The following is an 18,900-nucleotide window of genomic DNA, read 5'->3' as shown; positions in this document are numbered from 1 at the left end:
ACTTGGAAGAGGGCCTCATGTGCCCCAGGTCTGGGCCTCCCACTGAGGTTGATCCTACTGGCTCAGGTGTCTAAACTTCATTCCCTCTTCATGCTCTAGGTACTATGGCAATCAACAGGTCACACTTATTGGGTACACTGGCACATGGTGGAGATTCTGGGTCCCATAACTGAGGACAAAGTTGCTGCTGAGCCAGAGAAAGGGACAAGGAGCAGTGGACCTCAAGCCCCAGGTATAGGTGAGCTTGGGGTGGCAAGGATACAGGTTCCCTGGGGAGTAGAGGAACTGTGACCAAGGAGATACCCTGCCCTGACAATGAGCTGCCCTGAAGTTGTCCAGTATCACATTCTCCTGGACAGCTGGTCAATACCCTCATGTCTTATGCCCACAGCACCTCCTTTCTTAGATTGGAAACTCCTTGGGGGATTGTATGCCCTGCCATACCTTAAACCCGAGGCTCAGAAGAACACAGAGTCTAGATGCCTGAGCCAGGCAGAATGGTGGGAGCTGCTTTTCTTCATCAAGAAGCTGGATGGACCTGAACAACAGGAGTTTCTTCGGCTCCTCCAAGAGAACCTGGATGGGGAGGTATGTTGGGCCTGGTAGTGGAGCTCTGAGAAGTTGGTCTGCTGGTAAGGGGGAGATGAGTCAGGATGGGAGGGTATAGTAAGTGGAAGTCAGGAGATGGGTTTCAGAAGCTGACATAGATCTGAGGAAACCATGAAGGCCCAGAGTAGAGAAAGATAAGAATCCTCTGTCAGTCCTGGCCCTTGGTACTCAACATAATGTTATCATGATTACTGATACATCCTGGAGGACAAAGAGGTCCTAAGTAATCTCTTAATGCCAATGGAGTTGGTACAGAAGCTGGTATTCACACTCAGTGGTCAATGCCAGGGCACCACCCATGTGACCTGCTGAGCTCTCATGTCTATACCAAATATGGGTCACAACCTAATACAGGAAATTCAGCCATTGTGGCTCTGTAGTGCCTCAGGACACCTATGTCCCAAATGCTCCATTTTCAGAGAAAATCATGGTGAATTCTGAGCCCCACAAAACACAGAACCATTCCCAGTTACTAAACTGGCTGAGACTTTTAATGGCTAGACAGGAGATAGAGACAATCAAAACTAACAATATCTTTTCCTCTCAGTTGGCAGAGGAAAGAATATACATTTGGGTCCTTTTTGTCTTCGTCATCCAACTTCCACCCTGGGGAAAAGCTTCCCAAGCTCGAAGGTTGCATCCCCTGACTCCCAGTTTCATACTGAGTGAGACTGAACTTTCTCCCTCCGGGAGAAAAAGTATTTTGGGCCTAGGAGATGAATTGTTATAGGGATGGGGCAAAAGGAGGAAAAACAGGAGAGGCTACAGAGCATATTTGGAATTCAGCAAGATATTAGACTTCCACATCATGATGATGGGCTAGATGGTAGACTAAATGATAGTATAATTAGATGGGTTTAGAATTTGTTGTCTGACCAGAACCTCTCAAAATATTGGTTGATGGAAAATGGTCCCAAGCTTTGTTCTGGGCCCTTTCCTTTTCTTCTGAATAAGGTGAGTTTTAAAAAATTTTTATTTATTTAATGCAATGGGGTTGAGTGACTTGCTAAGTTCACATAGCTAGGCAATTATTAAGTTTCTGAGTTCAGATTTGAACTCAAGTTCTCCTGACTCCAGGGCTGGTACTTTATCCACTGCGCCATCTAGCTGCCCCTGAATAAGGTAATATTGAATAGGGATAGTAAGTCTAAAATCCTCAAGGTAGGTTTACCAAAATAACAGAACAAACATAGGATACTAGCAACACAGTTGGAAAGTAATAGGTGTGAAAAATATTTTGGGCGAGTAATTTCCCTCCTCTGTAAAATAAGGAAGGTGGTCTGTAGAGGTCTTAGAGAACTTAAATTTAAGGTTTAAATTATTTATTTGAGTTTAATTTAAATCTTTTAAGCAATTGAGGTTAAGTGACTTATCCAGGATCATACAGCTAGAAAGTATTTGGGGCTGGATTTGAACTCAGTTCCACCTGACTCCAAGGCTGGTGCTTTATGCATTGTACCACCTACTTACCTCTAATTTAAATCTTTTTAATAAGTGTTTTTTTAATTAATTAAATTTAGATCTTTAATTTAAGGGTTTTGGTGGACTGCACTCACTCTGAGGGAGCTATATATCACAGAAACCCAAAAAGCACATATGGTCTTCAGCTGCATTTAGAGAAGCATAGTGTCCAGAATGAGGGAGGTATGCTCATCCTCAGACCATTATTCACTTCTGAAGCCTGGAGTTTAGGGGTAGGTCAGACTATGTCTTGAAGCAGCATTCACACACTAGAACATATTTAAAGGAGAATGAGGGGTGGCTAGGTGGTGCAGTGGATAGAGCACCAGCCCTGGAGTCAGGAGTACCTGAGTTCAAATCCGGCCTCAGACACTTAATAATCATCTAGCTGTGCAGCCTTCGGCAAGCTGCTTAGCCCCATTGCCTTGCAAAAACTTAAAAAAAAAAAAGAATGACAGGAGTAGCTAAATGTTTATAAGGAACTCTGTGGTAAATTACTCAGCATACATTATCTTATTTGATCCTCTTCAAAACAAAACAAAAAAACTCCAAAACCTATTTTTATGCCCATTTCATGGATGAAGCTCAGAGATTAAACAACTTGCCCAAGGTTACATAGGCCAGTTAAATCTCTCAGTCGGGATTTGAACTCAGGTCTTCTTACCTCCAAGTATAGTGCTTTATATATTACATTATGCTGCCTCTCAATGGAAAATTGGCTATAAGGGAATCCATTGAAAAAATTAGCAACAGTAGTCAAGATTACAGAAAAAGAGGAAGTAGTTGAATCTAGCTGTCTATTATCCCTTGTCCACAATGATCTAGATAATGCACCAGGCTGAATTCTGATCAAGAAAAATCCCAGGGTATTATTTTAACAGCCATGCCAGCTTAGGGTGAAGGTCTGTGGATCCTGGGACTGAAGCTGGCCAGGAGCATGAGGCAAAGATGGGGTACTGGAAGAGGAAGAACTACGGCAGAAAGAGATCTCTAGGGATCCCAGACTAGTACAGGGTTTAAGACTGGGTGTTGTCTGGCAGCTCTGTCACCCACCACCCAGTTTCAGGTCACTGAGGAGTAGACCAGAGAGGAGCAGTTGTTGTCACCTTAGTTGAACCATGTATTGAACATGGAGCAAGGTAAGGTAATGTAGAGGTATGGCGCTGACCCCAGAAGCAGAGCCGGGACTTGATTCTAGCCTTTGGTCCAATGTGTAAGCCCTCCATGGAATAACCAGTTGTTCCAGACCAAAATAGAGCTAGCTCTTCAGTGAATCTAATTATGCAGAACCTCCCAGCAGGCTAACAGTGACTGAATCCAGCAGTTTATGGGAACTTCCAAGTAAGGACAAACCCACAGACCTGGAACTAGATCAGGAACTTGCAGAGCTCAGACAAGGAGAACAGAGGACAGACCCCTCCCTGAATTTGGGAATATTGAATGCTTTCAAGTACCCTGACCAAGCTGTGAAAGCAGCAGGTTGAAATAAAAGTAAAGAAGCTCAGTTCAGACATCCTAAGCCACCCCCCCCCCCACTAACCCCCCCCCCCCCCCCCCCGAGCCCAGTGCTAATATCAAGTCAAAAGTAGAAAAGTAGGTTGGGAAGCATGAGCAATCAAAAACAAAACTCAGTCATAAAGGGACAACAGGAAACAAACACTGAAGAAGAGACAATGACTTGAAAAGATCTACAAGCAAAAACTCAAAGAAAAATGTAGCTTGGACACAAGTCCTACAAGAATTTCTAGTAGAGTTAAATGAGTTTTTAAAAGATCTAAACAATTATTTTAAAAACCAAATGAGAAAATAAGTGAGAACCAAATGAGAATAGAAGTAAAGTTGGGAATAAGTGAGAGAAGAAAGATATTAAAAGAGAATTAAATCTAGTAGAGTTAAATGAGTTTTTAAAAGATCTAAACAATTATTTTAAAAACCAAATGAGAAAATAAGTGAGAACCAAATGAGAATAGAAGTAAAGTTGGGAATAAGTGAGAGAAGAAAGATATTAAAAGAGAATTAAAAGCTGAGAGAGAAGGAAGGTACAAAATCTTACCAAAGAAAACTCAAAAATTAGAACTGGACAAATGGAAACTAATGAGCCCATAAGATATCAAGTAATAATAAAACATAGTCAAAAGACTGGAAGAAATTGTGAAATATCTCATAGGGAAAAAAAATCTGCCTTGTAAAATAGAATGAGGAGATATAATTGAAAAATCATTGGACTACATAAATGTCATGAACAAAAAAAGATCTTAGATACCACATTAAAAAAAATCAAAAGAACTTTCCAGACTTGTTAGAACCAAAGGACAAAATAGAAAATGAAAGAATCTACTGATTACCTCCTGAAAAAAAGTCTATATTAAAAACTTTCAGAAATATTATAGCCAAAATTAGGTCAAAGGGAAAATATTGCAAGCAGTTAGAAATACAGGATTCAAGAACTGGGCGTCATAGTCAGATCATATAAGAATTAGCAGCAACTATTATGAATTAATGGAGAACTTAGAATATAATATTTCAGAAGACAAAGGTTCAAGACAAAAATCAAGAATAACCTAGCTAGCAAAACTGAGTATAATTCGGGGCGGGGGGAATGAAACTTTTAATGAAATAAAAGAATTCCAAGTATTCCTGATGAAATGACCAGAACTGAGTAGAAAATCTGACATACCAATGTAGGCATCAAAACAAGCATAAAAAAGATAAACCTAAGCAAAAAATCATAAGAAATCAAACAGGTTAAACTATATTTCTTCTTTGGGGAAATGAAATAGGTAGTCTCTCAGAACTTTATCACACCATAGGTCATAAAGAGTTTAACAAGTCAGAGGGCCTAGATGTGATTGTTATATTTACAAGACATCAAAAGAAGAGCTGGGGGGGGGCTTTAGGTGGCACCTAGGCCATGGCACCTAGATGGCGCAGTGAATAGAGCATGGGCCCTGGAGTCAGGAGTACCTGAGTTCAAATCCGGCCTCAGACTCTTAATAATTACCTAACTGTGTGGCCTTGGGCAAGCCACTTAACCCCATTGCCTATCAAAAACTTTAAAAAAACAAAGAGTGGAAAGAGTGGGGAAGAGGGATGCATTGTGAAGGGGGGGTAAAAGAGGAGGAATGGGAGAAATGATCTTATACAAATGGGATATATAAGAGTAAAATTTATATAGTAGAAAAGGGAGTAAGGGGAGTAGGTGACTCTTGAACCTCACTCTCATCTGAACTAGTTAAATGAGGAAGAATACAGAAATATAGCTTCCCCAACAGGAAAATAAGAGGAAAGAAAGTTAAGGGAATAGGGGAGAATAAGAGGGTAGACTGAGAGAGGTCATAGTCAAAAGCAAGAAAATCAAAATCTTTTAAGAAGGGGCAGGGAAAATAAGAGAAGGAAAATTATAAGAGAATAGGATAGAAAAAAATATAATTAGTCATAACTGAATGTGAATGGGATGAATACATCCATAAAATGGAAAATGATATTCAAGATGAAAAACTAGAATCTAAAAATTTTATTTACAAAAAACATTTGAAATGGAAAGAAACCCCAAGAGCTAAAATAAGGAGCTGGAGTAAAGTCTATGCTTTAGTTACAGTTTTAAAAAAGGACTGGGGTAGTAATTATGAAACAACAGCAAAATTAGACCTAAGTACAAGATAAAGAGGTATACCACATTTTCCTTAAAGACAATGAAGTAATGTCAGTACTAAAGGCATGTATGTAAATATATTTTTAAATTCTATAATGATTTATAGCAGGAAATAGACAGTAAATCTATAATAAGGGAATCTTATTTATTCCCCTGAGGCCTAAATAAAATTAAACAAAAAGTAAATTAGAAGTTGAAGACTTGAATAGAATTTTAGAAAAGTTACATATGATAGACCTTTATAGAATATTAAATAGGAATAGAAAATAATATTCTTATTTTTAGCTACATATGGCATTTTCACAAAAAAAATGAGCATTAAAATGTTGGGGCGTAAAAACCTCACAAATGCAGAAAAACAGAAATCTTAAATACATCTTTTACTGACCATAATGAAGTAACTATTAATAAACAGTAAATAAAAGGCTTTTGGAGCAAAGATTAAAAAATAATTTAAAACTAAATAACCTAATTCTAAAGAATAGATAGTTCAAAAAACAACTCATAAAGACAATAATGTCATTTGAGATAATAACAGTGAGATGTAACAAAATCAATCAAATGTACAATTAAAAAAAAATTTGAAAACCAATAAACTAAACCCCTAAATAAACACCAAAATAGAAATCCTGAAAAAGCAAAGGAAAAATTTTAAAAATAAAAAATAAAAAAGTCATTGAATTAATTAGCAAAACCAGGAGCTGATTTTTTTTAAGTAAAAGAAATTCTATAAAATAGATAATCCATTAGTTAATTTGCTTTTTAAAAAGAAAGAAGAAAAGCAAATTATATAAAATGAGAAGGTGAATTTACCACCAGTGCTCAACTATATGCCAAGGAAATTGAATGGATTAATATTTACAAAAATATAAATTACCCAGATTGAAAGAATAGGAAATAAGATACTTAAATAACCTTATCTTAGAAAAAGAAATTGTATAAACCATATATGAACTTCCAAAGAAAATAGCTCCAAGACCAGATGAATTTAGAAGCAAATACTCCCCAAACATTTAAAGAACAATTTCAAAACTACATAAACTGTATGGAAAATGTAGTTATGTGGTCCTATCAGATTCTTTCTATGATACAAATAATCTAATCTAGGAAGTGCCAAAGCAAGAGGAAACTATAAACCAGTTTCCTTAAATACAACAATATATCACAAAGATCATACACCACTTTAATCAGGCTGCATTCATTATAACAGGAATGGTTCAATATTAGAAAAATTGTAAAGATAATTGACTAAACTGATAATTAAACAGCAAAATCTTGGTTATTTTAATAGATGCTGGAAAAGCTTTTGAAAAATAAACCAATGTACATAATAACAGCAATATTGTAAAGATATTCAGCTTTGAAAGACTAAGTAACTGATAAACATAATAGTTCACCACAATTCCAAAGGCTTCATGTTGAAACATTCTATCCTCCTCCATTCAAGAGAACTAATGGACTCAGAGTATGGACTGAAGTAGTTTTTCCTCCTTTTTTCTTGCTTTTTCAGGGAGGGCAAGGGGAAATAGGACTAATATAGAAATTTATTTTTGTCTTCACTCAATAGTCTCTGTGCTTTAAAAAAATATTAAAAAATAATGGAATGTAAATTAGAAAAAAATCTATAACATCTATTCCGAATTTTTAAAAAAGCACTAGAAAGGGGCGGCTAGGTGGCGTAGTGAATAGAGCACCAGCCTTGGAGTCAGGAGTACCTGGGTTCAAATCTGACCTCAGACACTTAATAATTACTGAGCGGTGTGGCCTTGGGCAAGCCACTTAACCCCATTGCCTTGAAAAATATAAAAAAAAAAAGCACTAGAAAGTATGGAAATAAATGGAACTTTCCTTAAAATGATAAAAATTATCTATCTTAAACCAAGAGACAGCATGAGATCTGTATTAGGGACAAATTAAGCCTTTCCAGTAAGAGCAGGATTTTTAGGACAGAAAGCAGAGATTTTAGTATTACTATTCATTATTGTATTAGAAATGCTGACTATAATAAGACAAAAAAAATTATAGCAATAAACATAGAAAAAGAAGAAATAAAACTCTCCCTTTTTGAAGATAATATGATCATTTGTTTAGACAACCCTAGATAACTAAAAAATTAATTTAAACAATTAAAAACTTCAGCAAAGTTGCAGGACAAATAATAAACCTGCACAAATCATCCTCATTTCTATGTATTACCAACAAAATACAGCAGAACATAGAAAGAATTCCACTTAAAATAACTACAGGGGGCAACTAGGTGGTGCAGTAGGACCGAAGTTCAAATCCAACCTTAGTCACTTGATATATGACTTTGGGCAAGTCACTTAATCCCATCGCCTTACCAATAAAAAAATACAGACAATATAAAATATTTGGGAGCCTACCTGCCAATATATACACAGAAATTATAGGAACGTAATTGTGAAATACTTTCTACATATAGATCTAAGAAGTTAAATATTAATTACTCATGGGTAGGCTGAACCAATGTAGCAAAAATGATAATACTACCTAAATTGTTGTATTTATTCTGTGCCATACAAATAAAATTATGAAAGGAATACTTTGTAGATTCAGGAAAAAATATGACAAAATTCATCTGGAGAAGAACAAAAGATCAAGAATATAAAGAGTATCATCTTTTTTTAAATTGAAAAGGAAGGGGACTAAGCAGTACCTAATGTCAAACAATACTACAAAGTCCTGATTGTTAAAAAAAAAAAAAGTTTGGTACTTGCTAAGAAACAGAGAGATGGATCAGTAGAACAGATCAGGTATAGAACATACAGAAGCAAAAGAGCACAGCAACCTGATTTTCAATAAACTCAATGATGTCATGTATTAGGTAGGGCAAGAATTCACCATTCAACAAAAACTGTGACAAAAACTGGGAAAATATCTGACAGAAATTAGAAATAGGCTAGCTTTCTCACAATGTATAACAAGAAAAGCTTGTTATGATTTAGACATAAAAGATAATGTTATAAGTAAATCAGAGGGGCACAGAAGAAATTAACTTTCAGATCTCTGTGGAGAAGGGAAAAGATCATGATCAAGCAAGAGATAGAAAGAATCACAGGAGGCAAAATGGACTATTTTGATTACATGAAATTTAAAAATTTTGCAAGAATGAAACTAATATCACTGAAATTAAAAGAAGCAGGAATTTGTGGAGGGAGGGTTCTTTTCATCATGTTTATCAGATAATGTCTCATTTATAAGATCTATGGAGAAATGAATCAAATTTATAGGAACAAGCATTCTATTGATAAATGATCAAAGGACGATACAAATAGGCAGTTTTAGGAAGAAGAAATGAAACTTATACATAGCGTTTTGGAAACAATGCTCTAAATTATTAGTAATTAGAGAAATTTTCTAAATTACTCTGAAGTACCAACTCATATCCTTCAGATTGTCTATGTTGACAAAAGACAAAATTACAAATACTGGAGAGGTTATTAGAAAACAGGTACTTTAATGCAGTGTTAGTTGAGCCCTGAGCTGCCACAACTATTCTGGAAAGTAATTTGGAACTGTATCCAAAAATATATTAAGCTGCATATTCTTTGATCCAGAGATAACATTACTAGGTCTATACCCCAACAAGATCAGAAAGGAAAAGGACTCATATGTACAAAAATATTTATAGTAACTCCTTTTGTGGTAGCAAAGAATTGAAATCTAAAGGTATGCCCATCAATTGAAGAATGACTGAACAAGTTATATTACATCAATGTGATAGAATATTATTGTTCTATAAGAAATAAAGATACCAGGGGCGGCTAGGTGGCGTAGTGGATAAAGCACCAACCCTAGAGTCAGGAGTACCTGGGTTCAAATCTGGTCTCAGACACTTAATAATTACCTAGCTGTGTGGCCTTGGACAAGCCACTTAACCTCCTTTGCCTTACAAAAAAAAAGAAGAAATAAAGATACCGGGGCCGCTAGGTGGAGCAGTGGATAGAGCACTGGCCCTGGAGTCAGGAGTACCTGAGTTCAAATCCAGCCCCAGACATTAATAATTACCTAGCTGTGTGGCCTTAGGCAAGCCACTTAATCCCATTGCCTTGAAAAAAGAAAAAGAAAGAAAGACACCAGTTTTAGAAAAACCTAGGAAAACATATGAGTTGGTACAAACTGGAATAAGCAGAATCAGGAAAATAATTTGTACAACATTTATTCAATAATATATTTATTTGTACTTATTTAATTATTATATATATGAAAATGACTTTTTACAAATATTGTAAAGTCAATTAATTCTGAAAGTCTTAGAAACTCTGATCAACCATAATTCTAATGAATGCTGTTCATTTCCAGATGGAGAACTGATAGACTCAAAGTATTAACTGAACATATTTTTCCCCTCTCATCTTAGTTTTTTTGTCTATATGAGAATTTATTATGCATGACTCTACATATTTATAATGGGCTTTGTTTTTCTTCCCTTCTCAATATATGGGGTGGGGGGAGAAGGGAGAGAATTCAGAGCTGAAAATAAAATAAAAGTATAACTTTTTAAAAAAATTAGAACTATTTAGGAAGTTTAGCACAGGGAAAATAAGACAGTATAAGACATGTGAATCTATCTTTAAAAAGTATAGGAGCAGGGCAGCTAGGTGGCACCATGGATAGAGCACCATCCCTGGAGTCAGGAGGACCTAAGTTCAAATTTGGCTTCAGACACTTAATAATTACCTGTGTGACCTTGGGCAAGTCACTTAACCCCACTGCCTTACAAAAAAGTAAAAAATAAAAATTAGAGGAGCAATCAAACAGAAGAAAAATAATTAGACCTATATTACTTGATACCAAATGATAGAAGTAGGTCCAGAATTTTTTTAAAAATATTTTTTTTCCAATTACATGTAAAAAATTTTATTATTATTTTTTTTCCTTTTGGAGGTAGTCAGGGTTAAATGTCTTGCCTAGGGTCACACAGCTAGTATCAGGTCTTCCTGATTACATCCACTATGCTAATAGACTGCCCCCTAAAAATGATTTTTAGCATGTTTTAAAAAATTTCTTAGTTCGAAATTATTTCCCTTTTTCCACTTCCCATTCTTCGAGAAGGCAAGCAATTTTATACAGATTTTACATGTGCAGTCATGCAAAGCATTTCCATATTAGCCATATTGCAAAAGAAAACATATAAGACCAAAATCTAAAAAAAAAAACCCCAAGAAAAATAAAGTTTAAAAAATATGCTTTGAATTGCATTCAGACTCCAATTTTTTCTTTGGAGATGAATAGCATTTTTCATCATAAGTGGAATTTGGAATTGTCTTAAAGCATTGCCTTGTTGTGAATAGCTGTTATTCACAGTTGATCAACTGTGCATTAGTTCATATAAGTCTTTCCAGGATTTTCTGAAAGCACACTGCTTATCATTTCTTTTTTTTTCTTTTTTTAGTTTTTGCAAGGCACAATTGCCATATAAGACTTTAGCTTTGTCATAAATTCTCTTCCCTTATCTGTAGATCTTACAAATAAGATACTCCATGCTTCCATAATTTGGTAATAATATTACCCTTTATGTCTAAATCATGTACCCATTTTGAATTTACTGTGGTATACACAGATATACCACCCTTTCATTTTAAGGAAAGATCCATTTAATCCTATGTTTTCCAGTCAGTGAGATTTTGATCTCTAACAGTTTATTCTATACTATTTTCTAGGTCTTTCTAGCATTTTTGTCAAATTTCTGCCCCAAAAGTTTGGATCTTTGGATTTATCAAACACTTAATCACTATAGTTTTTTACTACTACTATGTATTGGGCACCTTATCTTTTCCACTAGTCCACCACTCTATTTCTTAGCCAGGATCAGATTGTTCTGATGATTATTTCTTTGTAATACAGTTTGAAATCTGGTGTGGTGAGGCCACTTTTTTTCATGGTTTTTTTTTCCCTTTGATTCCCTTGATATTCTTGACTTTTGTTCTTCTAGATGAATTATGTTATTATTCTTTCCTCTATAAAATAATTTTTGGCATTAAATAAACTCATTTAAGTAGCAGCGTCATTTTTATTATATTGATTTGGTCTTCTCATGAGCAATTAATATTTCTCCAGTCGTTTAGATCTGATCTCATTTGTTTGAAAAATATATTGTAATTGTGTTAATATAGTCCCTATGTTTGTCTTGGTAGGAAGACTTCTAAGTATTTTATGTTGTCTACAATTATTTTAAATGGAATTTCTTTTTCTATCTCTTCTTGCAGGACTTTGTTGATAATTTATAGAAATAATGATGACTTATGTGGTTTTATTTTATGTCCTGAAATTTTGCTAAAGTTTTTATTTATTTCCACTACCAATCATATTATCTGAGAGAGTGATAGCTTTGTTTCCTTTTTGACTAGTCTCATTCCTTTAATTTCTTTTTCTTCTCTAATTGCTATAGCTAGCATTTCTAATACTATATTGAATAATAGTGGTGATAATAAGCAACCTTTCTTCACCATTAATCTTATTAGGAAGTCTTCTAGCTAACCTCTTAACAGAAAATATTGATGATTTTGATGGATTAGTGCTTTTCATTTTAAGGAAAGATCCATTTAATCCTAGGTTTTCCATTATTTTTAATAAGAATGACTATCGTATTTTGTCAAAAGCTTCTTCTATATCATTGAGGTGATCATATGACTTTTGTTGTTTTTGTTATTGATATGGTGAGTTATGCTGATAATTTTCCTAATCTTGAACCATCTCCACATTCCTGTAAAGTAGATCCAGGAATAGTTTTATGAACTTTGTGTTGTATTGCTGTAAACTCCTTGCTAGTATTTTATTTAAGTTTTTTGCATCAATATTCACTAGGAAAATTGGTCTATAGTTTACTTTCTCTGTTTTAGCTCTTTCTGGCTTAGATATCAGCCTATATCTAAAAAAGGAATTTGGTAGGACTCCTTCTTAGAAGAAGTTTTAAGGAGGCAGATTTTGGTTCAGAGAAAGTCCCTAACAATTAGAGCTGCCCAGAAACTGAATGGCCTGTTGAAAAGTGGAAGGGTAGGAGTAAAGAGGGAGAAGGGAGATCGGTAGTGAGTTCCTTGCCACTGTAGCTATTCAAGAGGGTGGATGACTTCAGGGAATAAATTCTTGAATTATATGGGAGGTTGTATTCAATTATCTTCAAAGTCCCTTTGAATTCCTAAGACCTTATGATTCTAAGGTATGTCTCCTGATTGGGAAAACTGGGAAGTAGGGACCAGGAGCTCTAGAAGAAATGGGATGATGTTTTCAGAAAGATCAAGGAGGACATATGCCATGATGTTCTGGAATGGAGGGAGAAAGAAAGGACTTCCAGAAATATGCTCCCCAGCTCCAGAAGCCCCTGACCCCTGAAGTCCTCTGTAATGTGCTTTCCTTTCTGATTTTTGGCAGCCTGTGGAGGAGTTGGCCCTCAGTGAACTCAGCATACCTGTAGAGTTGGCAGAGAAGCTGGTCCTGGAACTCAGTAGGCAGGTTCAAGGGAGCACCCACAGTGACCTGCTTAGTTCACTTGTCTACAACAAATTCAAGCCACCACCCAAAGTGGAGAATTTGGCCAAAGGTCCAGAACCTTCTCAGGACACCTGCAGCCCAGAGGTCCCATTTCCAGACACCAAGTCAGAGGGAGAGAGGGAGGGGGAGACTAAGTCACCAGGGTTGGAGGAGTCATCAACAGCACCTGAAGGTAAGTGAAGTCCCATTCTGGGAAATGAAATAGCAAGAAGGTAATAATAACCAGGAGAGAAGGCAGTTGGAGAGGAACAGGGGAGGTGGTAGCAGAAGTCACCAAGGGAAATTTCTGACTTAAAGGCAGAAGGAAAGGAGGTGATTATAGATAAATAAAAATTTGGAAATGTTGAAGTTGTGTATAAAGGAAGGATTTTGTTTTTGGTTTGTTTGTGTTTTTTTTTTTTGGTAAAGAAATTGACAATTTGGAAAAAATGGACAATTTGTCCAGTATTTTTTTTTTAACACTTCATGAAACTAAAGTCACTTTGTTTAAGAACATAAGATAGACTGTGTAGTATATATAACATTTCATTTATAAAACCACTTTAAAAAATTGGGACATGTAAAGGCCTAGGAGCAAAGCCTGGCAAAGGCCAGGGTGGGGAGGGGTTCAGCAGAGAACAGTAACATTTGTTTCCCGACATTTGAATGGAAGGTAACCAAAAAATTCTTTCTTCCACCAATTCATTTTTTGAAGCGGGAAAAATATTTCCAGTTTATCTTCTAGGGGCCTTCATCTCTCTAAGTCTAGCCAACTCTTATCACCCCCTTTCTTCACCCTATGTTTATTGGGGCTGCAGCTGAGCTTCTGTTTCGGAGCCTGGTGGGGGCTGCAGAGCCCTCTGGACAGCTGCTCCTGGAGCTGGAGCTAAGACTATGCCAGGAGGGCCTAGGGGTAGGTCAAGTAGGCCAGCTCCTGGGGCAGCTCCAGCACCAGCCCCAAGCCTTCCTGCTGCTGCTACAAAGCCTGGAGACCCCTGAGAACAAGGCCCTTCAAATGACTGGGCTGAGGTGAGGGGGTGTGGGTAGGGTGGGGGCAGCCAGAACTTTGGAAGGAAAGCTAGGGAAGAAGATAGTGCAAAGTGTTAGATCAACCCAAAGAGGTTTTCTTCTTGCCTTAGAGGCAATTAACTAGATGGAATATTGGAATCAGGGTGACCTGATTTCAAATCCTGCCCCATATTCTTAGTAACAGTGTGAGCCTGAAAAAGGTCTCAGCCTCAGTTTCCTCATTTATAAAATAGAGAAAATATTACCTATCTTCCAGGGTTGTTGTGAGGATCTGATGAAATAACATGTAAAATATTTTGCTATCTAAATGTTGGCTATCGTTGTTATTGTTATTCATTTGTTAAGTTGATAGTTTATCTTTGAGGACTCTATTGCTAAAAAAAACTGGAGGTGAAGTCCTAGAAGAGAACCTCCATCAGTCAAACATACTCCAATATCACCTACCTGAGTGGTCAGGCAGACCCTCACTGAATAAGGGCAACCTCAGAGGTTCCCTATGCCCAGGGTCAGGGGTGTGTGTTTGTATGCAATTAAATACACTTTGCTTCACAGCTGTCCAAGCCCTCTGAAAAACATGGCAGCAAAAAGAAGCAGAAGATTTTAGAAATAGGGGGAATGGGGGACTTAAGAGTTCATTTCCTCCACTACCCTCATTTTACAAGGAGAAGAAATGTAAACCCTAGAAAATCATTTACTAGATTTACTGCCCCACCCAATTCAATGGGTAGACAACTTTGAATGGATCTGAATACTGTCATAAATCCCTCTTCACCCAAAACATAGAATTGAAATGTCAGAGCAAGATGGGATGTTAGAATTAGAATATTACCACAAAGAATGCAGGGTCCTAAAGGCATCTAACAATATAGAATACTACACCATAGAACAATCAGTGTCAGAGATTATAATATAAAATTTCTAAACTATAAAGTACCTTACATTATTTTAGTACAAATCTTTCCATTAAAGTCAGCTAGGTGGCTCGATGGATAAAGCACCAGGCCTGGAGTCAGGAAAACCTAAGTTCAAATCCATCCTCAGACAGGTTCTAGCTTTGGGACCCTGGGCAACTCACTTAACCTTTGTTTGCCTTAGTTTCATCATCTGTACAATGGGGATAATAACACTGACCAAATATATTTTACATAAAAAGCATATTGCTGGTCTATAGCCATTGTAACCCAAATTCCAATCACCCCTTGTTTCCTATCTTCAGGGCCTAGGGTGGGAAGTGCGATATTTAAGTATATTAAGTGTCCCTCTTCCTATCTGACATCCTTCTTCCTGGACCCTTAGAATACTAAGCTGCCTCTTGGAGAGATCTGTGGACTCAACTCTCCCTTGGCACCAAGTGGCCTCTTCCTGTTTGGCCAGTTTAAGAACTGGCAGCAAGGACTTTGAGGTACGTAGAGGCCAGAGAAAAGAGGACCAAAGATTCCTGGAGCACTGGCCACCCTGGGGGTCCTCAGGTCTCTCACAGTCATATGCACTCGTGGATCCCTGGGCAGTGTGCTTAGTAACCTCATACGGGAGGGGGTTGAGGGGAAGGAAAGGCAAATCCCAGGATGTCAGAGGTGTAGCCCAGTATCTGATATACAGCAAATCTTAATAAATGTGTCAACTTGTTGACTTGATGGAAAGTGGCAGAAGGAGGCTCATCTTCCTCTTGGCAGGATGGTCCTTCACCGATCAAGAGATGGCTGGCCCTGGCCCTCTTTGTCTACTTCGACCCCATCCTACCTTGTTGCTCACCCAGGTGGTCCAGGAATTAGTCTGCTTCCTGCATCGCCTGGCCATGTCACACAAGGACTGTGCAGTGGTTCTGTACCGCCTAGGAGCTCAAGAGGTCCTCACCAAGGCCCAAGACAAGCACAAGGAGCCACTGCTCCTGGTCTCTGAGCTCTGCAACCTATTAGGCGAGTATGAGAAGCATGCCCGACTCTACAGTGACCTCACTGAAAGCATCTTGGCCGGCTGCATCCAGGTTAGGAGGATGGTAAATGAAGGGGATGTAACTGGGGATGGGATAGAGAAGGCAGACAGGGGCAGGGGACAAAACCTAGGTGAGAATGTGGGAGGGGAGCAGGAAAGGAAACGGGTTCAATATTTGATGGAGGAAGGGAAGCAGCACATTAGTCAGCTACCTAGTTTAGGGTGGAGGGTAATGACTTGACTGACTAGAGGTTCTTTCTGGGTTTTTTTTTAATTTACTTTTATTTGAATTTAAACACCCCAATAAAATGGACATTTGCATATACATAATATAAAGAGATTTATATGTGAAACTACAACTCTATGTTGTAACTTGATTTTCTTTTTTTAAAAGTAAATTTAATTTTTTTCAACTAATGAAAATCTGACTTCTTCCTCCCACCTTCACACCCTCATTGAAAAAGAAAGAGAAACAAAACTTTATAAGGACATAGCACAGTCAAGCAAAACAAATTAACTGCATTGGCTGTGTCCCCAAAAGTTTCAATTTAAGTTCATCCTATATCTTTCAGAGCTTGTCTATTATGCCTGATTTCCTGTATGACAATATATTCTTCAGGATTTAGATGGGGAAGAGTGAAGAGAATTTCTTAGTCCCTTGATCTTTTTCCCATATAAATTTATTTCTGTCACTGTGCTCCTTCCCACTCCTCTGTTCCCTCTATGTTGCTTCCATCCCTGGGGTCTTACTACAGATGGTGCTTGGCCAGATTGAAGAGCACAGACGAACCCACCGACCCATTAACATCCCTTTCTTTGACGTCTTCCTCAGGCATCTGTGCCAGGGTCAGTGTCCTTTACCTCCCATTGGCTAGGGTCAGTGACTGCACCCCAAATTCCCAACTTCCAGCCCAATAGTGTTACTACTCCTTTGCACCAGAAACAGATTAAAATTTTCTCTATAATTTCCCATCCCATGTCCTATCAACAAGACCAATTTGTTCTTTCCTTCCTTTTTGGCCCCAGGTTGTGGTGTGGGTGTGGAGGACAAGTGTTGGGAAAAGGTGGAAGTATCATCCAATGCTCATGGGGCCAGCAAACTGACTGACGGAAACCCCAAGACCTACTGGGAATCCAGTGGCAGTACCGGTTCTCACTACATCACATTATACATGCACCATGGCATCCTTGTCAGGTGGGACAGGATGGACACACATACACACAGACTCCATGGGCTCAAGGCAATGTTGAACATGTTTCTTGTGCTGTGGACAAGCATGATGTCACTTCCTATGCCCTGGTTTCTCTGTCTCCATCTCTGTCTGTCTGTCTGTCTCTCTATCTCTGTCTCTCTCCCTCTCCCTCTCCCTCTCTCTCCATGTGTCTCTGTCCCTCTCCTTGTCTTTCTTACTCTCATTCCATCTTCTAGGTTTATACTAAAAATTTTTGTGTCTTGGCTTAAGGGGAAATGATGACTCCTTGAAACCAGGCAGGAGAGGTAAAAGGGGTCTCTGACCTATTGTATTGATATAGTTCCTGGTGAGTTTCTTTCCTCCCTTGTCTCCAGGCAGCTGACTCTGATGGTAGCTAAGGAAGACTCAAGTTACATGCCAGCCCGGGTGGTAGTGCTAGGCGGAGACCATGCCAGCTCCGTCAGTACAAAGCTCAGCACTGTGAGAACTACCCCCCCCCTTACCTCACAGCCCCTTTACATCCTTTCCCAGACAGTATTTACAGAAAAGCCTTTTCTTGGTTTCATCTAAGGAGGCCCCAACCCCCCAAGGAGCCCCAAGGACAGATTTGACCCTTTTCTAATTAAAGAAGCTAAGGGTATACAGGATTTGGGGTGGGGGTAGAGGTGAAAGTGAAGAAAGTGGCCACAGGAACAGGATCTAGCCCCTTCACTTCTTCATCATGAGAATTACAAATTCCTCTCATTTCCCAACCCAATGCAGATAAATGTCATGCCTTCTGACAGTCGGGTGCTTCTCTTGGAGAACATGACCCGTTTTTGGCCCATCCTGCAGATTCATATCAAGCGCTGCCAGCAGGTAAAGGAGGCTGGCATTGAGAGAGGGAAGAGGGGGCAGATGGAGAGCAGAAATTAAACTTGGAACCTGCACAATTTAATTGGAGCTGATAGATTGTGAACTTCCTGAGGGTGGAGACGTCACTTTCCTCTTAAAGGTTCAATGTCTTGTATATAGTAACCATTTCATAAGAGTTTGTTTAATTGTTTGGTAAGAGTTCTAATGAAAAATATAGTCTAGAAATATGGGAGATGATCTAGAGGCATGGCATATTGAAAAGATGGTGGCATTTGGAATCAGCTGATAAAAGAGTTGGGGCATCTAGATGGCAGAGAGGGGAGAGAAGGGAAGCCTGGAGTCAGGAAGACCTGAGTTCAAATACAACCTCAGGTAATTATTAGCTGTGTGACCCTTGCAAGTCAATTAATCAGTATTTCTTCATTTTGCCAATAGTACTTCTCTCCCAGGGTTATTATGAGGTTCAGATGAGATAATAATAGGCTTGGGTTCTAATCTTGATTTTACAATTTCTACTTGTGGGACTTGGAATAAATAATTTTATTTTTTATGAACCCCAGTTTCCTACTCTGAAAAAAGAGAAGATTGTATAAAATAATGGCTACCTCAACCTAGGACAGCTAGTTGGAGCAGTGGATAGAGTGCCAGGTCAGATTCAGGGAGACCTGAGTTCAAATG

The 18,900-nt window shown here is 38.0% G+C and overlaps 1 protein-coding gene across 5 annotated transcripts in view; it reads left to right on the top strand.

Moving 5' to 3' along the window:
- The window catches only part of CUL7 (cullin 7), a 29,608-nt gene that overhangs the window by 2,811 nt on the left and 7,897 nt on the right, over positions 1-18,900 (top strand). For 4 of the 5 annotated variants that reach the window (XM_074236996.1, XM_074236993.1, XM_074236994.1 and 1 more), the window contains 10 exons: positions 100-238; positions 392-588; positions 13,115-13,406; positions 14,032-14,242; positions 15,539-15,644; positions 15,999-16,226; positions 16,930-17,020; positions 17,201-17,369; positions 17,742-17,847; positions 18,130-18,225. In XM_074236996.1, the coding sequence (XP_074093097.1) occupies positions 100-238; positions 392-588; positions 13,115-13,406; positions 14,032-14,242; positions 15,539-15,644; positions 15,999-16,226; positions 16,930-17,020; positions 17,201-17,369; positions 17,742-17,847; positions 18,130-18,225 (1,635 nt within the window). The remainder of the gene's footprint in view (positions 1-99; positions 239-391; positions 589-13,114; positions 13,407-14,031; positions 14,243-15,538; positions 15,645-15,998; positions 16,227-16,929; positions 17,021-17,200; positions 17,370-17,741; positions 17,848-18,129; positions 18,226-18,900) is intronic. The other variant, XM_074236995.1, reaches the window with a different exon arrangement.

Source organism: Macrotis lagotis, chromosome 5 (genome assembly GCF_037893015.1).
Source record: "Macrotis lagotis isolate mMagLag1 chromosome 5, bilby.v1.9.chrom.fasta, whole genome shotgun sequence".
In the NCBI taxonomy this organism is placed as follows: domain Eukaryota; kingdom Metazoa; phylum Chordata; class Mammalia; order Peramelemorphia; family Peramelidae; genus Macrotis; species Macrotis lagotis.
This window is presented reverse-complemented; position numbering and strand designations above follow the sequence as displayed.